The sequence below is a fragment of the Ornithodoros turicata genome, chromosome 5, assembly GCF_037126465.1.
Source record: "Ornithodoros turicata isolate Travis chromosome 5, ASM3712646v1, whole genome shotgun sequence".
Taxonomy (NCBI): domain Eukaryota; kingdom Metazoa; phylum Arthropoda; class Arachnida; order Ixodida; family Argasidae; genus Ornithodoros; species Ornithodoros turicata.
This window is the reverse complement of record NC_088205.1, coordinates 6,519,452-6,545,306: the sequence shown is the minus strand read 5'-3', so window position 1 is coordinate 6,545,306 and position 25,855 is coordinate 6,519,452. Positions and strand designations below refer to the sequence as shown.

Genomic DNA, 25,855 nt, shown 5'->3' with positions numbered 1-25,855 from the left:
CCACCCTGTTCGTGTGCTTGGAGAAGAAAGACGGCTGTCGTGTTCTCCTCCTTTTCTTTTTTTTTCCGAACCCCGTGAAAAATGAAGTGGAAGAGAACATATTGGAGTTTATGAAGGACGGTTCTCTCCTGTTTTCACACCCATATGTACGGATGGTGTCGGCAGTGTGGTGTGTGAATGCCGATGACATGAGTGATTGTGAAGTCAGTCGGAAATTAATTACCCTTCTTTCCCTCGGAGCCGTTGTGTATGACGTGAGGGCGTGTAGATTTATGAGCAGCGTGAATCATGACGCGCTATTAAAGTACATGGCTTGTCTCGTGTACTGCTCGGTAATTTATGCGCATGGTCTTTCGTATGTACGACATACGCGTCATGTTGCCGAAAGTGAACATCAAGCTAGAGATTATTCATTGTGCCGCGTGCGGTCAAAGGGATAATATTTTCCCCTCGCTGAATTCCCCACTATGCACTGCAAGACTGGCCTTGAAATTTTCGTGTTGCTAGTCGGCGAAATGAATGCAGGAAGGCATACTGCACGAATATCGAAGCGAATAATCGTGCAAATATTCGATTCGGATTCCGAGTCGAAAAAAAAAAAAAAAAGGTCTCTTCCAAACCGAATATATTGGAATAGTTACGAAGCTGCTCTTGGAAACCCTCGAAACCTCCAGAAGAGAGGGTATGCAGCAGAGTGCATGAGAGCTGCTTCATGGGGAGAAAGGAACATGCACATCTGGCGTACATATACAGGAAGTTTCATCTAACGTGAAAAAATTAACAAGAAAAAATTCACAAGAAAAAAATTCACTTGTCTGAACACCGTGCATGCCTAGCAGCAACCCATGTAAATGTGCGGCCCCTCCCTCCCTTTTCCCTCTCCCCCGAGCATCATGCCACCAGCATAGGCAGGCAGACCGCTTGTCTACCCGACGTTACCGCACCCCCCCCCCACCCCCCACCCCCCCCCACCCCTGAGCACCATGCACCAACGCTATTTTTTTGTCGTGGGAGATTTTGCCGTACTTTTTAGCCTTTCATAAAATTTAATTCGCGGGAAATTGAACACCTTCCAGTTGAACTCCGAAATTTGTCGAGCGAATTTTCGTTTCGTTTACTTTTTGACGCACACTGAGAGCGCATGCCGGATTTTGCCAATTCTATTGGAAAATACATGCACTAATACTAACATAATAGCCGCAAAAAAAAAAAAAAAAAAAAAAGAAAGAAAAATAAAGCGAAACGCGTCGTTTAGAGACGTGCAAATTGCCGGCTGTGCTGAGATCACCGAAAGAAGCGATGCCAGGAGGCCGTATACCTTTCCATTCACTTCCCCTTATTCGAGCTGCTGATAACGGCAGCAGGGTTGCAACGCAAACCTATCTGAAAAAAGAGCGAGAAGGAAACAGGAAGGGGCGGGTAATCGTCTTTCATTCGCCGCATCCCCATTAATTTGACGACAAATTGCGGGACAAGTATCGCTTTCTCTCTCTTTTTTCTTTCTTTTTCTTGTCAGCTATTACCAAAACAGTAGGGAATGTATTTCACAATGCAGTGGGATAAATCTGTGGGCTTTCTGTTTCTGTCAGAAAAAACGTAAGATTGACTTGGCAAATTTCGAAGGGAAAATTAAATCTCACGCGAATTAAATTTGATAAAGGCGCTCACAAGTAATGGCAAAAAATCTTCTCCGAGATAAATAGCGTTGACTCCATAATGTTCAGACAAATTGTTTTATATAATACGTTCTTTACTTATTTTTATATTAGGTGAAACACCTAACGTGAAACGAATATAGAGGAATAGCGGGCGGAACGAATGTAGGGCATATATATATAAGGTTCGGTTATATAGTTATATAAATATCCGGTTCGTATTCGCTTCTCTCGTAAAATGACGATTCTCACGGCCCTAATAATTAACTTTCGTAGCTGAGTGTTAAAAACTACGACGGTGGTGCATTACAGCATCGTACTCATCTACAGAGCGCTCGCCGCTGGTCGGCAGCAAGGTACCCGTGAGGAGCATCGAAGCAAGAAACACGTTTTATAACGTGTTGATCCAATTTTACGACCACTTGCATGGAAACCAGTAGAGTGTAGTGATGCAGCGGCAGCTGCGGTTATGACTTTTTCATGGTCGCGAAAACTTGCGGACCTACGAAACGCTGACTCAACCTGCGATACAGTACTGCGTCTTTTATATTTCGTTCCTCCGCTCCCAATCACCTTTTACAGCAGCTCAATCACACGCGAGCCTTATGGTATATTCAACGTCGTTCCGAACCCTCCTTAAACAACCTGTTCCGAACGCTGTAAACGTTAACGATCGTTCACGGCACATCGTAAGCACGCGCTTACATTAAGGCAGCGAAAGGAAGCATCGCCATTAGCTTCGCTCACCGATACTGCGTTTGAGCGTCACGTTACTGATAGTGTTGCGTAACAATAAAGAGCACCTCTCGAAACAAGGCTTTCGCGAGTCGTTGAGAAGGCCTTTGTTCCATACTTTGGGGGGGGGGGGGGGGAAACGCGAGGCGGAAGCCTCTCGCTAAGAAAGACGTCTGAATAGCGATTCTCTTTCTTCACTTACCGGAATTTGCGTTAAAGGCGCTGTTGTTCGTCGCCTTCTAAGAGGGAACAGAATCAACAGCGAAGCATATAGTTTCTTGGATCCTGCAGAGTCCGGAGCGTATATATATATATATATATCTCCCCCGTGTTTCGAGGCTCGTAATTAAAACAAACTGCGTCGCACTATATGGAGCAAGCCCACGGGAAATGCTGCCAGTCTTATATCCGTTTCTTTCGGATGATGGCGGAACGTTGGGCAAAACTGTGTGACAATGAATTCTAGGCACGGCTCCACTTCCTGTGAATCTCCTTTCGTTTCCCTTTCTCTGCTTTTCTTCTTTGCTTTTTACCACAGACTCGTACGTAACGCGTTACAAGGAATCGCGTTACTTGTAATCAGTTACTTTTTTGAGTAATTTTTCGAGTAATCAAGCACATTTTTAAACAAGTAATTTTTCGAGTAATTCGATTACAGTCTTGAGTAATGAATTACCTAGTGAACAGCTACTCTTGAAGTCCAAATAACAATGCCCTGTGAGAAATTCACTATGTGGTGTGATGTGATGTGATAAAGAAAAAAAAATGGGGATGTGAGTTTCGACGAAGTCGAACTGGCTACCCCAGTACACTTACACACAGAAAACTCAAACAGGTGATGAGATGATGAAAAAACAGAGGTGGATGTCCAGAGAAGAACAGAGATGATAATGGATAATTCACTGTGCCTTTGTTGGTCTATTCTACTGTAGTAAGCGGAAGAAATATTGCTACTTCTCGCGCCTTAGTTGAAGAGCCCGGCGCGAGAAATAGCAAGGCGCGCCCAGGTGTTGCCCATTTATTTCACCAAGGGTGACGCGGGGCGAATGCTGAACGAGTTCAAACAACGAATGTGCAATACCACCTGGTTAACAGGATCGGCTCGGGATTCGCTTCTGTACAAGGTCGACCCAGGGTTACGCTTTCGAGTACCACCTTCCTTTACGCGACAAACGACAACTGTCCTACATAGGCTACGGCTCAATGTACCGTACAGCGCACGTCTCCTCTTCAAAATCGGAAAGCGAGACTCTCCGAACTGTAGTGAGTGTGGCGTTGTAGAGGATGTAGAACACATCCTTCTCAGGTGTCAGAAGTACGTCGATACTCGAAGGGCATTAGAGACAAGCCTCTCTCGTTTGGACTCCCGAGCCTTCGACATCACGAAACTATTAGGTCCTCCTTCGTCCGACAAGGCGCTAAGGGCACTTGAAGACTTTTTGCATGAAACCGGGCTTATGGACATCCTATGACACGGTGAATGTGTGATGTGTCCTGTGTGTGCCCCCGGTGATTCCGCCACTTTACTCTAACTTGGGCGCAGCTCTTGAACTTTTGACCTACATGTTGAACTCCATTATCATCTCTGTTCGTCTCTGGACATCATCCTTTTGCGTTTTCATCATCTCATCATCGGATTGAACTTTCTGTATTAAGTGTACTGGGGTAGCCAGTTTGACTTCGTCGAAACTTACATCCCCATTTTTTTCTTTATTCACATCACATCACTTCTCGCGCGCTGGTCTTTCGCGCTATTGCAGCTGTCCCAATCACTTGGGAGTTTGAGTTTTGCTTTTTTTTTTTTTTTTTTTTTTCGAAGCACACAGGGGCGGAAATTTTTGCATGAATTGAAAGCAACACCCCGAGTAACGCGTTACATTTATACTCGTTACTCAATTATATTTTGAGTCGAGTAACTTGTAACGTTAATCAATTCCTTTTGCTAGAAGGGTAACCGTAACGGTAATCAATTACGTTTTTTTGAGTAACTGGCAGCAGCCTGCTTTTTACTCCTTGGCTGAGCAGGGTGATATTTAAAACGGTCAGTTGTGTAAAGGTGAAAGTGATAGCTCGCGAAATTGTAAAATTCACGGGAAGTCCTCTTGCTTTTGCGCGGCGGGTGATTTTATTGTCTAACCCGGTTCCTGTCCAAACTCTTCCTATTTACTATACTTTTGCGTTGAGAATGGCACAGCATCGTTAACCGACCGTTGAGCGTTAGTGACAAAACAACAACAAAAATACGGAGTTTGTGACATGTGTGAATACGATCACGCGAATATTATTGAATGACGATATAACGAATTAAATACCTCCTTTTTTTTTTCGCCAACGTCAACGTCATGTGTCGCTTAACTCGCTTTTTGCTCTGCAGCGGGATCGATCTCCCTGCTCTTCATCCACTGCCGTTCTTCAATGTCAAACTCTCAAAGCACACACAAACAAAAAAAAAGTAGATATTATAAAGAACTTCAGGTCGTACTGTATCCCTTTGCTTCCTTGTGCAGAACCTTCCTCGCGCAGACATTCTAAACATCCCTCCTAGAACAGAAGCACGGCAAACTGGATGCACGTACTCGCCATCGACCTTCCCCCGCCAGCGTCCCTTTTGTCCCTCTCCTTTCTTCGTGTTTTTCCTCTTCTCGTACGCGTCGTCGCTAGAACGCATCTCAGTGCGTGTAACGTAATATTGTCGTACGTGCTGCAGCTAAAAAAGACTTTACAGGCTCCGCTATCCTTCTCGCAATGGCGCAACTAACTCGATCGGGAGACTCTGTTCCGGCCCGTGTATTGACCGCTCGTCCAGTCCGCACGCCAGGTATACACGCGCGTCATAAAACATACACAACTGTCTGTCCGCGCGGTATCCCTCGGGAGGAGGAGTGTATGGCCGCTTCGTCGATTCCATCGTTGCTCGTTTGCTCTTTTTCGTGCAAAATTGGAGGGACTCTCTTTTCTTTGTATAGTATCTGTTTTTTTTTTCTATATGGCGCAAATGCACGGGCATAAGGAATGGAGGAATGAAAAATTAAGGCGCTGCCGCCTCCACTACTCTTCCAGTATTGCGCTGCTTTAGAAAGTGCAGTGCCTTAACGTTACGTTTCTCAGGTGAGTCCATTTGCCGTACGTGCCCCGAATGTTTTGACGTTCGTGTTGCTGTTCGGAGTGTGTGCTTCCCGCTGAAACAGCGACTTACCAATTTGCGATGGTAATACAGCGGGAGACACAACGTGACTGTCGGAACTCTCTGAGGTACAGTGGAGCTTTAAAAAAAAAAAGAAAAAAAAAAGAAAAGGAAGAGAAACACTCGATTATGCACGGGCTTGGTTGTCATCATGCATACATGCTCCGGCGCATCCGCAAGTTTTGATTATTTGCGTAGCAAAATTTGGACAAGATAAATGACGTCGCCAACGTTTTATCGCCGTGTGTATCGAAAAGGAGTACGCGACAGTTTGGAAGACCTCGATGTCATGTACGGTATGCGGAGTGCTGCAGCCAAAGAGGTCACGGACTGTTGGTACCTTCGGCGCTTAGTGACAAATGTGCTTGGAAGGCGTCGTCCGCGAAATGCCTGTGATTTCATTGACTTTCTGCTTGCTTGACTCGGTTTTTTTTTCTCTCTCTCTCTCTCTCTCTCACTGTTCTAAAAATTCGGAATAATAATGATAATTTATTTCGAGAAAGTGTCCAGCCGCATTAGGGCCCGCCTAAGCCCGAAGGCTTGTGTCACTGGGCTCGACGTCAACCGCAGATGTTACGAAAGAACAACGTAAACCACCAAATAAACAACGGAGACCGCGAACACAGAAAAGGACAGGGAAGTACAACACAAGGGGAAGTGAGCAATATCCGAGGGAAGGCCACAAACAGCTAAATTCCTGATCCATGGCAATACTTGCGTTTCTAGAAGCATTTTAGTTGTCCTTGCGATTGTACGCGAGGGGTGTTCAAGTCAAACCGGGACTTTTCATTTTTTCGCGAAAGTAAAATTAACTTACAGGCGAGAAATTAGTTTTATTTTTCGACGTAATCTCCAGCTGCACTAATCCCCTTATCCCAGCGTTTCACGAGGGCTTGGATGCCAGCAGCGTAGAAATCCTTACCGGCGCGTGTAGCAGCCATGATCGGACCGCATTCTTGACCTCATCGTCGCAGCTGAAATGGCGGCCCCCAAGGATACGCCTTCAGTGGCCCGAAGAGATGGAAATCGGCGGGGGCGAGGTCTGGACTGTAAGGGGGATGTGGCAGCAACTCCCAGCCAAGTTCCTGTAAGGTGCGTGTCGTGAGATGCGCGGTATGCAGCGTGCATTGTCCCGTAGGAGAAGGGCTCCTTTGGTGATGAGGCCCGACCGCTTTTGCTTCAGCACCTTATGCACATCCCTGAGAACCTGGTAGTAATATGCACTATTGATCGCACTATATGCACTATTCATATCGAGACATGTTATCCGTCGGTCCTTAAGGATCAGGCGCTCCACAAGTTGGATGTTCTCTGGAACTCTGACACTGGGCTCTGAGCCGCCCCGGCCGGGATCGTCCTGCACGGATGTACGGCCGTCTCGGAACCATTTGCACCACTCAAACGCTTTGCTGCGGCTAAGTGTATCGTGGCCATACTGAGCCTGAAGTCGTCTGTGAATTTCGGATGACTTTACGCCTTCATTCACGCGAAGCTTCATGACAATTCGCTCTTCCGTGTGCGCGCTCACCTCGTTGTCGGCCATCTTGCCATCTTTGGACCACCACGTGGTGAACGCGGAGGCCTGTCACGTGTGAAAGTGACGACAAAGAAGTAGCGCGAGCCATTTGACACTCAGGAGACAGAAAGGTCCCGGTTTGACTTGAACGCCCCTCGTATGTCTGCAATATCAAAGGCGATTTCGTTAAGTAATCATGTTACGTTACTACGTTCTAAAGGCGGCACTAAGGTTGCGCATCAGGTAAAGGCACAAAGAGGAGCTGGAGTTTTGAAACTGCCGTACCGGAAATCCTTTAACGCAACGGCGTATCTAAATGGATTTTGAAAGTTTGGGAGAGGTAAAAGAAAAAAAAAAAAAAAAAGAAAGAAAGCGATCGGACCGTTGCGCGTAGGATGGATTGCCATACGCTGTGCTCTTTAATCAGTAATATATTTCGAGTTCTACCTTTCACGTTGCACCGGAGTGGGCAAAAATTGTTATTGTGCCCTGCACTCTCTAACATCATTAGCCTAATGCGCGGGGGATTATAGAGGACGCGGGAACTAATGAAATTTTTGTGTTCCATGTCATGTAGCTGTTCAAGTAAACCCTCAGGTACTTATCGGTCTCTACATTCTGGTTACCACTGCGCACACGCAGTCGGAACAACACGACGCGAATGGAGGGGCATACGAGAGCTTTTAGAGAGCTTAAAAGAAAGGTAGAAAAATTGGAGCGCTCTGACCAAGGGAGTTCATGTATCTTCCAAAATGGTGTTTTTACCAAGTTCCACAGAGTTCTGTTTCAATTATAAATGTTTGCCCCCTTTTTCATTCATTCAAAACTTCGATTCATGAACCATTTCCAAGAAATGCTGGCCGTTCGTATATTGAGGGTTGACTCTACTTTAGGTCGAAGTATTTCTTGAGCGTCAATTCAAGGTCTTCCACTTTTTTCTTAACCTTCTTTGTCTTTCTTTTTTTTTATCAGGGGGGTCTGTTTATACCGCCGAGCAATAACTTGCTTCGTTTCTGCTTTTTTGCTTGCACTGCCCGAAAGTGATTAAAATTGACTCACTGCAGACTAAACGAAAGAAAAAAAAAATTTGAGAAAATTAAACTTCGTATAGTCCGTACAAGTAGGAGCTGCTCTGTAACGAGCCGAAATCACAGGAATGTAATTTCGAGAACGTGGTTCGACAATTAAAAAGTCTGGATGGGTTGCGCGAAATTATGCCATAAAATCTGTCAAATCTAATACATGTAAGGACACGATATATAGGGAACCATTAGTGGGCAGCAGACAGCTTTGCTTGTCTCGTGAAGGATATTGCGACAAAGGACACAGACTGACAACGTGTTTACACCTCATCGTGCTGAGAGGGCGTTCATCTCTCTCTCTCCCTCTCTCTCTTTCTTTCTTTCTTTTTCTTTCACACCTACATACACAGAGACGCGCACATGGCGCATGCGCACACACGATGACGCTATGGTAAAGTGTTACTCTAGCCTATCATGACATGTAAGTAAGCGTGCGAATGAAGCAGAATTTGTCTTCCGTGAGATATCTCCTTCTACACTCTAAATCTTTTCACACCTTTAAAGGTGTAATAACGTGCATGGCGCACGCCTTTTTAGGTGTAATTTTGGTAACATCATAATGGAGCACGGTTTCGCACAAATTTTCTTTACTCGAGTGTTGTCTGTCCTCCAAAAATTCAGTCTTGCCACAAATCAACATTGTTCAACAGTATTGTAGACACTTGCACGTGCTCGATTATCGATAGCGATGCATATATGCATTAGCTCGTACCTACGATATCCAAGACATAATGAAAGCAAGATTTGCACTGACACTTGATCTTTAGCAATGCTTTCCAAATTTTGTAAGATATCATCCTGGAGCTGCAATGTTACGCAACCAGGTTGAATGTTCATAGCGCACACCTTTAAAGGTGTGAAAAAGTTTACAGTGTACACGCATATGACTATTAGAAGGCAGGATGCAGCGATCGTACTCTGATTTTTAGAGGAACCACCAAACTATGCACCACTATGCAAAGGTGTTGTGGAATAGCCCAAACTTTTGTGTCTCTGTGTGTGGAACCCGACATTCCCTCTTTTCTTTCTTGAACATAACCCCCCCCCCTCCTTCTCCCCCATCAACCCTGTCGTCTGCTTAGCAGTTGGGAGTAATTTCGCAAGCGCACTTTCAGTCGTCCTTCGTTCGCACAGAGCCCACGGGATACGGAATACGAGAGCATCTTGCGAAAACGCCACCGTAGATGCATCATTCAGGACCAAAATGGTGGAGCGGCCCTTTAAAGCTCAATTAATGCGAAAGGTTTTTTTCACTCGCTTCATTATGGATGAAAATGTGATCGCAGCGGCTCACATCTACTGCTCGTCCTTTATTTAGTGAGCTGAGACGAACTCCGACAGTGGACGTAGAGCCTAACAGCGGAACAGGCTTCAGCTATTCAGCGTGTTTGTTTCATCCTCTACCAACCACGCATCAATGATACTCTGTAGGCGCAACTTTTTTAACTGTTTCCTTGTTTCTTTTTTAAGTGCGCATGCGTGAAGCTTGGGGGCTACGTGAGCAGCATTGAATTCGTGATGGACAACTGAAAGGTCACGCTAGAACGGTTCATGCAGCCACAGGCGGCATCACTTCACAAAATTGGGTTCGCCATTTTCCTCTGATGCATTTGATGGGATGTGCAGACTGTAGCATACGGCCTAACATCACGTGTGTATCGATTCTGCAGGTGGTCATGCGCTCTTGGTTCTAACTGTTGCAGATGTGTACCGAACTGTCCTTACGTATACCCTCCCAGTCAAAGTGGGTTGTTCCTCAATATTTATATTGGCTACCGTTCATATCTGTCATAAATCCTTTTGTCAGATGCCTTTGGTCTTGCTGATACACACACACATACAAAAGAAGGAAAGAAAAAAGGAGAGAGAGATAGAGAAGGTCATTGACAGAATGGCGTAAATGCAGGCTAGCTGGTGGATAAATTCCATCGCTCAGAGAGTGAGAGAGTACAGATGAACCAAAATCTCAAGCCCAAACGCGTTTATGCCGTCATGAGATAAAGGCAACACCGATTTAGCACGCGTGTACAACAACAACAACAAAATAAGTAATGACGATGTAGTGGGATGTTCTGAGGCGGTACCCTATCCCATTGCTTGTGTACTTTCCTCTTCCTGTTTTTACTAAGATTCAGTTATTTCAATTTAAGTTTATTTCAGTTTTCGAACATACCGCAGCATCTGGTAGGTGAAGTTCCCATTTTTCGGACGGAGGCCCCTCGTTTCGTGAAATAGCGGACATTTTTGTCAGAAGAATCAACGACCTGCGCCCCTACGTCATTGATTACGTAACGCCGCCGCGCAAAGCATGCTGATGGGCACTATCAGCTTTATCAGCCATATCAGCCGACGCGTTTTTCTCGCTTAAATCCCACCGCAGCAAAATATAACCTCGACCCAGTCTTCTCGTGACGTCACATGTTTGTAAACAGAGTGTCGTCGTCAAAAGAGGCAGCACCTAGCTAATGAGACTTTATGCCACGATTTAAAGCAGCGTGACGGACGCTTTCTAGCTCAGTACGGACACAGCGAGAGCGACGTGCCCTGTCGGAATAGCCCTGACCCAACTCTGTCTTACAGAGCAAGTTTTGTGCTGGTCTGACGCAGAATATTTTCAGCACGGTCGCGTAACCGGCTCCCAAACGCGGGACTTCTCCCGCAAGATGTGCGTACGTCGCCAATCGGTGCTTGTTAATCAAGAGGTGGCGCGTGTAATCAAGCTGCGTGTTTGATGTCTCGGAGGGGGAAGTAATTGGGGAATCGGTGCCGACAAAAGAGGGAAGACGACGACGACGATGATGATCTCCAGGGCGCGAAACCGTGGGAAAGGCGACTTTTCCCTCTCAGGCAAGAAGGAGCTCAGGTGCAGCAGCGAGGCTATATGGTCCAGGGATCGATGGATGGCAAACGGACGGCGACCCGCAGATGCACGAGAGGTGCAGGATACCCACCGCTCGATAATCGAGTAACTGCCCTCAGTGCAGCTCTCTAATCTACTATATACGATGGGTGATGCATGATGTTCTTATGCGCGGGAATGGAGGAACCGGACGAGAACTTCTGGCACTAAGTTCTGTCAGCCGGTGACAAATCGAAGAAAGTTGCTCGTGAGTGTGACCACGCTGATTTTACTTGTGTTGTGCAGCACCCGTTACATTGGAGTGTGACAAAAGCAGTACTCCAGTTTCTGAGAGAGGCACAGCTAATGAACATAAGTGAATCACATGAGTGGCGAATTAGTGCTTGAAAAAGCTAGTGGAACTAGTTTGCACTAGTTCTAGTTTTAGTCCTAGCTAGTTGAGATAGTTATATGGGAGCCAGTCCCTGTGACTGGTCTTCCGCCTCGATGCCAATACACACACGTGTAACTAGTTTTTTTTTTTTTTTTTCATTTTGTTTCTCTTCTGTTCTTGTTCCTTCTCCTTTCCTTCTTTGTCTTTTCCCTTGGAAGAGCAAGTCGACACTTCGCTTGACTGGCCTTTTCGCTCTTTGTTCTTCGAATGCGTATACAGTATTTTTTTTGTTTTTTTCGTCGGCAACGGCATTTTTAAAAGCTGTGAGAGCAGCATGGCTGATCCTTTTGCAGTTTTGCCGTTATGCAGTTATGGCCATGCGGACATCTTCCCGCAGAGCGTATGTAACTACCAGATGAATAATTACCTAAAATTCAATAAGTAAGTAAGTAATTAACAGTACCATCCCTCAGTGTAATTAACTCTCTAATTAGAGACTTTCAGCAAAAATGAGATAGCTGAATGGGATACAATCCTCGTTGAAAGCCATAGATAAAAAATAAAAATAAAGAACATCTGATCGTCGATGATGATAGAACATCGTCCTGTATATCCTCCACGTCCCCACCCCCCTAAGTAACAAAAGCGTGAGTACCACGTGATATGACGTACCGTGGGTTCTCATTCACGTACGCTTTCTCTCTTATTTTTGTGTTTCTTTTAGACTCCTTTCCGCGCACACCCACAACATCGTTACACGAGTGTTTTATGACAGCTTACACCTATCGATCTTTCGTTGTAGCGTTTTGGTGTTTTAATGAACTATAGAACAGAATGAAGGCCAATATTAGTTTTAATAATATTGTACGTCCTTGTGGTGAGTCAACGAAAGAACGAACAATACATGCCCTCTTGAATCTTAGTCGCCTGATGGCTAGCCCATAACCGGCTATGACGTCTGTACAACAGCAACGGATAAATCGTGACGTCAACTAAAGCACAAGTCGCAGCCTACAGATCACGGCATTTAGTCTCGATGAAGGAAGAGCTTCCTCCGAAACGTCAACAATATTTTTTATTTGTACCATTAGCCATCGTTATAATCACTCCACGTTCCGAATATCTTCAATAAATATACTAACATTTTACTTTCCTGTGAACTTCCACCTGAGGCTTACGCAATGTTTTGCGTATAATTTACCTATATGCGTAGGTAATACACGGATATTGCGTTCTTGCGCATCCTGCGGTTTCAATAAATAAATATTGTTATTCTTTACTTTTATTTTTATTTTTTTACAACGATACGGAGAATAACCACATTTTGTAGATACTCGCTCAATAAGACAAGACCGCAAGTAACTATAGTTTCGGATAACGTATTTGACACATTCCTTTCTCGTATTACTACTACGCACGTTGTTGCTCTACCGTGTCCTCTCTTTCTAGCGCCTGTCAAACCTAACGAACGACTCCTAATCAGCTCCCTAATTCTCATCCAGTGTCTAGGTACTACTCATCTAATTTCCTGTCTCTCGCGCCGCGACTTCTCCACCTTCGCAGTGTCGCATTTCATTTGGGATTCCTCGAGGAACTCGCCGACGTTTCGGGCGTCGGAAACGCGTTGTAACGGAAGTACTAATTGCGGATCTGACAATTTCCGCCGGGGAAACACGACGCTCCGTTGGCGGCTGCGTTGTTCGCGCTTGCGTCCCGCGACATATACGGACGGACGCGTCCAGGCGATGCCGGAAACTCTCTCCGCGCCGATAAACTTTACGGTGTCGAGCTACATTGTGGCGGCTTCCTTTCCGGCCGCACGTTATGTGTAGTTGCGTGTTGGGTTGCGCTGTGGGTCGTGACGTGGCTTCAGGTGAAAGCTATAGGCGCGTTTTCGCAGCGACTTTGTTGTTACGTGCTTGCGGTATACCTGCAGGAGATGGTTTTGTGAGAATGACCGGGTACGAGGAGAGGGGGCGTAGGCGCTGTTTGCTCATTTATTTTGGGCGAAATATATGGATATCGCTCAGGAAACTTGGCAGTGTCAAGTGCGAACAGTCGTGTTGCGTGTCTTCAACGCATTTGTGTGTTTAGACCGCATTTTTTGCGTAGATGTTTAAGCTACAAGGCGATGCGGTGCAGTGACGTCACGTTTGGTCACGTGACTTGGGAAAACATATTGCCGCACCGGAGTCACAGTAGGAGGGCATGCCGAGAGTTGTTGCGGTATGCGGGCAATTACGAGAGGAAATTGTAAAAACGCAAGCTGCTGCCTCATTCGCCACGCAGCATGACGCCTGTGACGCATCCCCATGGTTCCCACGTCACGTGGCTCGAAGGCTACGCGTGACGTCATACGCACGAGCCTTATTTCATTGAGTCTGACACCAAACTTAATCGCTCGCGCCGTATAGCCCATGGGGTAGCCGGCTCGCGTGGCTCTGCAGTGGTTAGCGTGTTGGCCATGTCACGTCGACACTGGATGGTATCTGGGTTCGAATCCCGGTGCCAGCTGTGCTGTCCGGGGTTTTTCCTGGGTTTTCCTCAGACGGGGGCTTTCAGACATATGTCGGCACAGTTCCCTTAGAAGTCGGCCCAGGACGCACATTCCCCCAGTGCGTCAGCCGTGACGCCGGCCACCTCTGTGAGGCCGGCAACTGCGAGCCCTTTCGCCATCACTGTTTCTTTTTTGTTTGTTTCTTATTCAACTTCGTTCATTTCAGTAGCTTGTGTAAGACCGAAGACCGTTCATCGGATGTTATTTTTAAAATTCCCCACTTCTTCATGCAACCATGCCAAGGGTTCTTCATTTTATGTGACGCTCTCCAAGAGTCGATGCTGTGTCGCGCCGGCACAGCATTTTGGTTTTCCAGCTACCTCTGCGAGATAAACCTAATTAATGAATTTCGAAGCTTAAAAAAAAACCTTCTGATACATCACCTGCATCGTGAGAACAATCGAGATCAGCGAGCTGATTTGTGACCATGCACCCTTCATATAACGAACTCAGCTCAGCTAGCGGGGAATTTCCCGAACGTGGAAGGTCACAAAAAAACGGGAGCTCATATATCGCCATGGCAGCACCTTCTCAGCAGTACCTTGCACCGATCGTTCGCTGGCGTGGGTTTTTGATGCGAAAGCCCGCGAGATTTCGCCAGAAGCGCTTTCCAACTCCATAGATGGGAGCTACTGTCGGATCGGGCGTGGCCTCTCTTACCGAAAATTAATTAGCGCACCATTGAAATGGGAATATTAATGACGCGCGCACACACACACACATACACGCATGCTGGTACTATGCGACCCGTATCTATTTTAACTTTTTTTTACGCGCGCTCTCAAAACTGCGTCGGAAATATTTTCATCTTTGCCGCGTCTGTTTTTCGTGGCGGGGTCCTATCGTTTCATCGAAGATGGGGGCAACAGTTTTTTAAACTCGTTATTTATGCGTCACAGTGCGAATATTAGTCGTTCGTTGCCTGCATGCCGTAAGTAAAATGAACGAAGGACGATGTTTGGAGTAATAATGCGTCATATTTTACGGGCGAGGAGCAGTCCGCGAAAGTTTTCCTCTCACGTCCGCCGAGGGGAAAAATGAATTTCGCCGGCAACATATAATGATGAGTTTTAGGGCATCGTACGCTATCGCATTTGCGTACGTTAGTGATAGCGTTGGTGGTTCTGCGCATGCGCAAAACATAACGAAAGCTTCGCGCGGTGTGCAGAGCCACCACGCCATATCCCTTACGTACGCAAAAGAGGTAGCGTACGATGTACCATCACTAACGTTTTGATGGGATAGCGTGCACTGGATCCCGCTGATGTTTTCCGATGAAGCGATAAAGTGGAAACATAACGCCGACTGTCTAGATTCCGCTACGATTCGAGTTTACTTTTAATTGTATCTAATTTCAGGTATTTAAATGTCGTCGCAATCCGATAAAATGAATGTTTGTTAAGTTTAAGTATCATGTTGGTTTCCATAGACTCTAGGGTCTACGAGACCCACAAAAATAAAATGTCGCGCACATGTGATTGCAGATATGCATCGTGTTGCGCTGTATTTATGTCCGTATTATTGTCGGATGAGGCCACGTATGAAGCGTGCACGAAATTTTTACAGCGAGAGAAGAGAAACTTTTCGTGTTGGTGGTCGCGAAAAGTTTAGCCAAAATTGAAGTACGGTTATTGGGTTGGCTTTTGCTTGCTTTGACGTCGGACTGGATGGAGTTGCAAGAAGGAACCACTTCAAGACTATATGTCGTTAGGTCCGGATTTTTTAATTTCTCCTTCGTGATTTTTACGTTATTTGGCCACTGGAATCTTTTGCCCCTGTTCCCGTCTGTAATGACGAATCAAAGGAAAGTACCGCGTTTTCCGGTGGTGACGCGCAGTGATGGGCAAAGTACCTAAAAATCTTACTTTATTAAGTAAAGTACCGAGTAGCTAGCGCTCGTCGTACTTTAAGTACTGTACAAAGTACCGTACTACATATGTACGTAAAGTAAACTACGAAGTCGTTTGCAAAGTACTTTAAAGTACTCAAGTACATTACAAAATTAGATCGTATCGCTTGACGTTTCAACACTGAGTAGGGATAAAACGTGAGGTAATTATATTTCGATAGTTTACAGCTGGACTCATTAATATCAACCAAAAGATTTTGCGGGAAAGTTTTGTGCTTGTATTGCCGATTGGGTACTTGAATACTTGAAAGGCAAGTACCCAAGAATGTACTTAAAGTACAGTATAAAGTACAAAAATTAAAACGTACTTTAGTAGAGTACTTTAAACACGCTCCGACACATCCCTTCTTCAGAGTGGCACGCTAGCAGCGTGTTACTTTGAGGGAGAAATTTGCCGGAGCGTGTTACGTAAACTTTTGTCCAACACTGTACAAGTACTGAGAAATGTACTTAGGGTAATACTTGAGTACTTGGTTCTTCGAGTACTTCCCATCACTGGTCACGCACGTGGTATGCACGGTAAAAGGTATCAGTGCGCGTTATGCATCGGTACTTTTTCCGGAAGAGTTATTCCTAAGAGGACGTCGTGCAACCGCTAGCCTCGCTGGATGCAGGCGTGAATCGCCATATGCCACTTGCCATTAAAAAAAACAAAAGATGATAGTCGTTCAAGAAGCATAGGAGCCACCATCTCCATATTTTTCTTCTCTAATTCTAGTCTAATCTAATCTAAGTATTGGACTAGGTGGCAGTGACCAGCGTTGTTGAAAAGCAATATGAGTCATAGAGATTACTAGTAATGACTCTGGACTAGCTGTGTGCAGTTTATATGTTCTGTTCAGAATGTTGTTGTTGTTGTTTATCAATGTTTATATGTTCTGCGCGCTATGAGCGCTATAGTATTTTCCACAGTTCGAAGTAACTCGTTACTGTAACTAAGTTCCTTTTTTTGGTAACTTAACTCCGTACTTTTGCGCCGTGGTAACTTTCAGAGGAACTCGTTTCTTTTTCAGGTAATTTTGCCAAAGCAACTTAAACTAAGTTCCAAGATACTTTTAATTAGCTTTTCGCTCACGTCCACATATTTTCTTGCTTTCTGTCCGTTTGTTTCGTGGCATCTTATGCCATAAAACGTGACGTTCAATCAGTGACAGTATTCTATTCAGGAAGTAAGAACAGTTGCCACTGAAATGAAGCTGAACGATTGTGCGCCCACAGGGACCGAGATGCAAAGCGTTCGAATTGTTTGACATAAACGAAAACGATCTAAGCGTTGAAAGATGAAAGTCACTGAAAAGGTTAGCCAGCTGTAGGGATCGAACCCACATCTTCTGGATTGCCGGTCCAGGGCTCTACCAATTGAGCTAAGCTAACACGCCTCTCCAGTGACTTTCGGGGTGCGTCATCTGGCTAACCTTTCCAGTGACTTTCATCTTTCATCGTTGATTTCTTAGGCAATTTGAGGCTTTGTTTGTATCTGTCCCTTCTTTGTTGTTCCAGCCTCAGAACATCAGTTTATCTCTTGATCTAAGCGTGTTGCGCTCCTCCGCAGGCAACGCAAGGCCAAACTCAACTGCTCACGCGCGCTGCACCTGTGCAGTGCTATCTTGTGTCCGAAGTAACTTGGAAGTAACTCGTTCTTTCTTTTTTTAAGTAACTCCGTAACTGCGAGTTACATTTCAGGCTGAAGAACTTCGTTATTAACTTAGTTAGATTTTGTCGCACGGTAACTTACTTGTATAACGAGTTCTTTTTGACGGGTACCTTCTCCATTTATGGTTCACCCACGTGGTTCGCGCTACAAAATTTTTTCACGTCAGACATTTTTTAATTCAGCGAACTTTTAGTGGCGCGCACGCTGTACACACGAAAACACGGTATTTTTAAGGTCTGACTCGATACAACCGCTGTAAATAAGACATACGAAAGATCATCCTCGAGTCAGAGAACTGCCTTGCTGCGCGCATACACCAAAAGAAAACACGCTAACCTTGTATATCAGAAAACTGGTCGCATTTTTTGGCAAACCATCTTACTATCTCTAAAGTGCACCTGAGCCGGCTGCGCTAATGTCTTCTCGAGAACATTCCGAGTCCAGATGGAGGACTTTTAAGATATACATTGGCGACGTACCACAATATTTCTGTATATAGTATTCGAATGTCGATGAAAAAAAAAAAAAAATGGCGAAGCATATACCATCGACCGATATCTGTAGATTATCAAAAGACACTAGCAAAAAAAGCCCACAAGGAGCGAGATGCGAGGGAAAGGAGAGCGGGAATTCCTCTAAGGAATGTTCGGCACGAGTGTCTCGCACCACACACACACACACACGGTATAAGGCTGGGGGAAAACGCTTTTTGATGGCGACCGTGCGTGATCTCGCATCTGGAAGCCCGCTCGATACCTCCACCACTTTCTTTATTTTAAGTGTCTGTTTTGAATTTGAGCGAATGTATATGTGCACGTCACCTCCCCCAACCACTTTGGCGTTGTCCGAAACGAAACCGGAATGCAGCATCCCGTATATATACGAACCTTTCTTTTTATTCGTGGTTTGGGTGTGGGGGACACCGCTCGGTTCCTGAGTGTTCTTTGGAGCTTTTGTGACTCGATTAGAGAGAGAGAGGGTAGTTGAAGTACAGGTGCGTGTGTGGGTGTGTGCTTCCGTGATTTACTGGGAATGCGATGACTGGGTGGTACAAAGTGTTGGAAAATAACGCGCATTTCCTCTATTTCTTATTTTTCCCATTCTTCGTATGTGGTTGTAGCACGTTTCGCATGAAGTAGTTCTTTTTGGCCATATCTGTAGGGAGAGGCGATTACGGATGGGTAAATCCCTTCCGAATGCGGCATGCAAAGGTCACGACTATGATATTAAAGGGCCAGTGAAATGCCCCTCCATTAGTATTTTTCGTTTTCATTTTATTTTATTTAGTTTTTGCTGCGCCGTGTTGTCCAATAAATAACATGCACTCTTGCGGATGAACGGACGAGCGCAGCTGAATTCTATAGCGCGAGAGCGAGGCTACAGATCCGCACGCCCTCTATATAGGAGCCCTCCGCTTCTTCAAAGAGCGTGAAAGAGAACGAGGGGAGTCGCGTCACTTCGTGACGTTCGCAGTCCCTGCTGACGTCACGCGAGAAGCTCGTGCGGCGCCGATGACTGCTTTGTCTGGCTGTTTCTGCAAATTTAATTGAGCGGCGAAAATACTGTGGCTCCTGACCGGGTGAGTGAAAATAGTTTTCCGAGCCCTGTGAAATGTTATTCCCTCGCTTCTTTATAGCATCGCTTTCGTCGTCAGATGGGACGCAGGCAAACTTCCTTTCATTTACTTCGCCACACGTAAACCTTGAGCACTATCTGTCTGGTTGTGCTCCAAAGTGAGAGGACTCCGTAAAGGTATGACGAGGAGCCAATTAGCGGACGATTATTTAACGAGCCCCATCTAAGGGGGCAGTCTGACGCAGTCCTGTGACAATCTGACCTGTGATTGCGTGCCAAGGCAGGACGAATGGGTGACGAGAAAAGACGTAAATCACGCGAACGCTGCCTCTTCGCACTTTTACGCCGTCGTAAACGAGCACTGTACTCTCCAAGACAACGGGCAACGAAAGCAACACTGCACGTAGTTAACCCGAATCGGGAATAAAACCCCCCGGAGTTATTGCCTTCTACAACAATAATGTCTTTTCCGTGTCTGCTCGTCGATGTGACGTTCCGAATTTTACGAAGCTATAGCGCCACCACGCCCGAACGATTAGAAGGCAGGGATTTTTTTTCTTTCTTATTTTTATTCTATACCGACTATCTAATAGGAGGCGACAGTGGTCACGGCTGCCTCGAGTATAGCACGGCTCATTGCTTTGCAAAATCTTCTTTAACCCGGCGACACTCGGTCTACTTACCACTCTTATCTGGTGCTTAAGCATGGCCGCGCTCTCGTTTTAATGGTCGCATTATTGCGTACGAGACAAATCAAGCGTAAATGATTTACGGTTGCCGCTATGGATGGTCGGGGCTGCAATTACGGTCGTGCCCGGAGGCGGGGGTTTATCCTTGTTCACTGTGGAGTTATTTGATTGGTTCAGCCGTGCTTTACCGTGTGTTGCGAGAAGGGTGCGCAGTAGTTGACGAACGTGATTGAGCTTGTATATAGCTAAGTAGACCCGGTTTCGAAGCGTTTTGCTTGTGTGTAGTTGAGCACTTATAGGATTGATCCTATAGGTCGAATGGCATGGTGCGTACAGGGTGTTACAGGATCGTTCATCGTATCCTCTCGTAGCGATGTATGTGTGTTGCAATGCACTCGTATTGCATGAAGATAAAGGATGTAAGCTGCCACCTGTGATACGTGCTGTGATGGCTAACAACAGCAAGCTAATGTACCACCATCACCACCCCCTGTGCTGTGCACCACCCCCAAAACGTTCCACGGGTGATGAGTTTCGCCCACCACGACATGAGTTTGTTAGAAACGCGCAATCAAAATAAAACCTGAAAAATTGAGAAGAGTAAAAGAAAAAAGAAGAAACACTTGTCGTGCACTCGAAAAAAAAAAAGAAAGAAAGAAAGAGAGAAACAAAGAAGAAGGCAACCTTGGTTCGATAACACATTTGGTAGAGAACGCGACAAAAAGGGTAAGCGGCAGGCCCAATGGACAGATACCCCCACGCACAAAAGATGGCGGCATCCCATTGTTGCGAGACAAGTTTTTTCTGCTAATGGACGGTACCTGGGAACGAGGCTCCAGTTTTTCCTGTGCGGTTTCGAGAGAAAAGTTCTACCAACGAATTCCAGTTTATGCGGATAATTCGGGGATAGAATAGATTATTAACGATGGTCTCCTTTGTGAAGAACCGTCGGGCATGGACGGATGTGCACTCTCTCTTTCTCGGCTATAGAGAAGGCAGGCTCTTCGCATATAATGAGGGTTCTCGTTACAGAAGTCCGCATTCTCTGCGTCCTTTTTAGGACGGATTCTGACATACCTTTTCTTACGTACATGGGAGGACAAATGGCAAGAATGACTTCCATGAAGTGGCAACAGAAAGAAATGGACACTCGAGGGGGGGCGAACGAGAATTAAAGGAGTACAGAAGGGCCATACAGAATATTTATTTTCACGTTGAGGGGGGGGGGGGGAGGGGGGATATGTTTATTACATAAAAAAATAGGAGGGAAAGGTTAGCCACCGCTACGGCGGCTTGCTATTCCCCGGAAAAGCCTTCAGATGTTATGACGAATGCAGAGGCAGACATGCAATTTCTGAATGATCCATCTGTATATGCTGCTGTAGACGTGGAGAACTCCTCGTACCAGGGCATAAGAATGAACTCTAAGAACCTGAGGGGAAACCTGATCTCTTCGCTCCCAAAGAAAAGAAAGGAAAAAAGGAAGGGAAAGACAAATATAAAGAAAAACAAAAAGAAAACAAACAAGAAGCAAAACAAACAAACAAACAAAACGGAGTCACCGAGTCATCTGATACAGTATGCGTCAATTTGCTGAACAGCACAAAATTCTTTGATGCATATAGTTATTCCCCCAGGAAAAAAAAAAGAAAAGAAATGAACGTACACAAACACAGCCGGGCTCGTTCACGCTCAACTATCCCGCGGGGGTGTAACAAGGAGGAGAGGGACGGCTTATGACGTCATAAAGTCAGCGCGGTCAGTCTAGGTCAGCGCTTGTCTTTTTCTTTTTGTGTGTGAGGGCTTTCTTCTTTTGCAGTACAAATCGTTTAGTAAATCTGTTCCCCTGGGGGGGGGGGGGATTAGGAATTGAAAGGGTGACCGTGGGCATGGAAGTTTTTCATTGTCCCGCGGGAGTTTCCCTGTGGGCAATGCTTCTTGAGAGCCCTGAGCAGCTGACTAGCAGACGATTAATCTGAACCAATCAGCGAGCGCGGACGGTGTAGCGTCAGCGAAGGGTCACATGCTGGTTCTGCTCTCCACCACCGTTGCGCACGGTCGCTGTTTTCGGCCTACTTTAAATTCAATTTCTGCGATAATTATGGCTTTGAATGGCGGTGAATTACTTCTCGTGGTGCATCTTACCGGCTTACTTTAGAGTTTTATAGAAAGAAAACAGGATGTTAAAAATGACTTCTGTGGCTCTCTTGCTTCTGGCTCGCTGTGTATAATGATTGCAGTTATTTGCGACTAATCGTCCGCAAAGAACCATTTTTTTCAGAATAATCAATGCGAAAAATGGGGCCATAGTCATGATTTGCTCGTATTCCACTTGATATAGGCTTACACAGAATGGGACATCTGTAGCTATCAGTTATTATTTAACGACTGACGCTCGAAAAGGAGTTCTTTGGAGTGAAATACGCCTCTCAGATGTATTTGTTTCAACAATGTCATGGACTGTACCTTCCCTTCAACTCATTAGCTAGGCGGCAAGGATTGAAGCTCATAAGGCTTGCGGAGAAATCTTTAGCGCTCTCACAAGGAGTTGCGACAGGTCATCCCAGATCGTCCCAGATAAACGTAAAATACGGTTCTTCGCTCGTTGTGAACCTGCATTGAAAGTTTCACAGCGAAGAGGGTGATGGAAGCGGAGAAAATGCGAAAATTCGAAACTCATGCGGGTCTGACATCACAGCCCTCGCCGCCGCCCCCGCGGCCAGTGAGGCGGCGCATGAGGAGTCACGTGTTTACCTCTGCCAATGGGAATGGACGCAACTCTGAGCTCTCTGACGTCTGCACTTCGCTCGGGAGTGTGTTCGAGGGCTCGTATCTCGCTACGTACGACACGTAGAAGAAAAATTCTTTTTTCCTCAGCATTCTGGCGTGCAGTACAATGCGTCCACGATGTAGTGATCCACATTTATGAAAGTGTCCCAACCTCTTTAAGCGCCCTTGGCGCAGAATTAGCTGGAAAATTCATTATCCGAATTCACCACTATGTCGGGAATCGTGCGAGGATCATAATCCACGTCGAGCGCTTTTCGAAACTTCTCGTGCCACGTCGTCATATAAGGCAACATTTTCTTAAAGCCACCCTTAAACAGACTATTGAGAGGACGCGAGCACCATCAAATTGAAACGCCGATTTTATGGAGGCGACGATGTTATTTTCATAAACGAGGAGCTCTCGCTTCGTCGATAAAACGTCACGCGCGTCCCACTTTTATACTTGCATGAAGCGTCAAAAAAAAGAAATAATAATGATAATAATAAGGGACGAGAAGGAAAGCCAAATAATCGAAGCCCGCCTTTCATCAGCGAATCTTGTGAAGACCATAACCGGGTTTGCGCTTGCCGTTCCTTTCAATGCATCCACTCGGAATATAAAAGCTTGCGAGGACACCATAGAGAACTCGTTCGGAATATAAAATCCTCCTCCCTCTTAACGTCGTCGTCATCTTTTATTCGTCAGCATAGCGCTGACGCTAAGCGCGACGCTAAGGACACACTGTGCGTCAGTACGCCTGTCGACATATTACGACATATTGAGCTGACGGTGCACGATTCGCGGCAAAATTTGCCGCTCAAATGCGCCTTGATTGACGCCTCATCTTACTAGTGGCAACGTTATAACATATTCTTTTTTTCTAAAGACGCGCGCAGCGACAGATTGTCGCGTGCGGTACTGATACGTTTCCGTTGGCTCGAATATTTCGTAATTTGACGAGCGGCACACGTCTTCTTGTTATGTGTTTCCGAGAAGAAGCGTTTCGTCGTCGGGCGCGTGTTGTTTGTCAGCGTTTAACGTTCACGTTACAACGTCGCTGTCAGCGTTGTGCACGACAGCACGCGCTGTTCCAAGCGCTTCGATAGACACTTGCGTCGCATTCCTCTTTTTTTTTTTTTTTTTCCTTCGGAATTTTAGGGTGGCGATGTATCGGAGCGTTGACATCTTCTGCCGACAAAACGGTATACAACAGCAAGATTAAACTGATGTATAAAAGAATAAGATAGAGTGAATAAGCGCGTGGTGATCAGGAAGCGGATTCTGAGGAATGTTTTCCGCTTGCTTTTTTTTTTTTCTCTTTTTTTTTTTTTTTTTGTCTCGGCAAACGCACAGTACGAGAATTTCATATACAGACAAAACAGACAATTTTGCCCGTTTAAATTACCAGCACTGATGACTTTTCTTGTTTGATTTCAGGTCCTCCGAGGAAGAGCAGCTCCTTAATATCGGACTTGGGTGCCTACCGGACGTTCCAGGTATTAAGCTCATTTCGGTATGTCTCCGTCTTAAGAGTCGGAGTTGATTGATTTTAAAAGAAAAGTCGGAGTTCATTAGAATAGGACGTCGGAGTTTATGGTCTGCAAAGTTCTGAAGTTGCGCCGCTTCCCATTTTACTTTCTAATACGCGGGGAAAGTTCTGCAAGTGAGTAAGCCTGCCCGCATATCATAGATATACGGTGCAACTTCGGCAGAATAGGAGAATTTTACTACCGTCATAATTTATTCCTTCCCTATAAGCTGGCGATAGTCCGCTATAAATTTTGTCTAGACAGCAGCTTATGCTTGGCTCGGTCGGATAAGTTTTTCTCGCTTTTTTTACGCTCTCCGAGGAAGTGTCGTGCGGCGCTGCGACGCGGTGCAAATACGCCGTGCTACGGCAATAATGAAAATAAAATAAACCATATCTCTCGACGACTGCGGGCAGCAAAAACGGACCTGTATCGCGATATGAAGCTCATAGAGGAGCTACACACATCGCTCGTTGCTTACTGCGTAGCGGGATGAAGTGAAGCAAGCTCACTGGTGGAAATTGATTTCCATTCAGGGAAGCGGAATGGATGTTTCTCTGTGGTTTTATGGTCCGTTTGCCGTTATCGTCATCTCTGAGGTATTTCGACGCACAGCAAAGAGAGGAAACAAACACCATATTTGCTGCTGTTTGCCGAATACTTGTTGTATGTTTTGTCCGGAACATCAAACACTAAATGACGGAACGCGCAGTATCGTATCCTCATGCTTTGAAGGTCCAGGGATAGGGGTTTTTCGAGTGGAAAGGGGTAATGGCGACGGGTTTCGTGTTTGAAAGATGGTTTATTTTTTTTTTTTGGGGGGGGGGGGGCTGCTGTTTCACTCGTCATTTGGTCGCTCGACGGTAACGATGTACAAGAAGAACGCGAGAGCAGCGTCGGTGTTTTTTGTGGTTACTGCTGAGCAGTGATCTGCACTCTACCGGAATGGCGTAAAACGAAACGAAAGAGAAACCCGTGTGTCTGATAGTTCCCGGGCAGCTCTGAAATAATTGCTGGCAGTGACAAATGACCACTCTCTTTTTTCGGTGTCCTTTTTTCTTCTTCTTCTTCTTTTTTTAGTTTCCTTGCAGCAGACTCTTCCTTTATCTTTATAATATATATACGCGCGGAAAGCACTGACTCTTCTCTGTCAGAGTTTTTTCACACTGGCTTATAATCATAGTGGCTATATTAATGGAGGATATTAGGATATATTCTGATGTCGGATAAATTATCTCTGGGATGGACTAGCCGTCTTTTGTTGGAGTCGATCCCTCCTCTTTATTTATTTATTATCTTTTTCTTTTTTTTTCAGTAGCGACTAAAACCGGCAGTCCTCCTGTCGGTTTTACCCCAACCCAACCCAACCTAACCTAACCTAACATGTTACACGTCCCCTGCTCACATGTCTTGCCTTGCTCTCCTTTGACGTGAACGATATCTACTAGAGTCACTAAATGAGCTTCAGTTCTCGTTACTCACCTTGTATTATCCTCTTAACGGGCTTACCTTAATGAATGGATCATAGATCCTTCCTTTTACAGTCTCCTGGTCCGTGTAAACTGTAACTAACACCGTAATGTATTTATCCTTTTTTTTTTTTTTTTTTCCTAACGGATGTTCGCGCAAATTCAGCTAGCCCTTGAAAACCCTCCTTGTCTGTCCAAGCTGCCGTTACTATAGAAGCCGTTCCGGGGCGTTTTCTGCCTCGTATATTTCCTTGCATAAAGGAGATAAGGGGCGCCTTTGTTTTGACCGAGTCCTGCT

The 25,855-nt window shown here is 45.5% G+C and overlaps 2 protein-coding genes across 7 annotated transcripts in view; one reads left to right on the top strand and one right to left on the bottom strand.

Moving 5' to 3' along the window:
• LOC135393833 (uncharacterized) overlaps positions 1 to 25,855 on the top strand; it is a 366,589-nt gene that overhangs the window by 210,623 nt on the left and 130,111 nt on the right. For 4 of the 5 annotated variants that reach the window (XM_064624137.1, XM_064624136.1, XM_064624135.1 and 1 more), the window contains one exon: positions 23,997 to 24,055. In XM_064624137.1, the coding sequence (XP_064480207.1) occupies positions 23,997 to 24,055 (59 nt within the window). Of the gene's footprint in view, positions 1 to 23,996; positions 24,073 to 25,855 lie in introns of all 5 variants that reach the window. The other variant, XM_064624139.1, reaches the window with a different exon arrangement.
• LOC135393832 (uncharacterized) overlaps positions 1 to 25,855 on the bottom strand; it is a 260,444-nt gene that overhangs the window by 215,671 nt on the left and 18,918 nt on the right. The window lies entirely within an intron of this gene.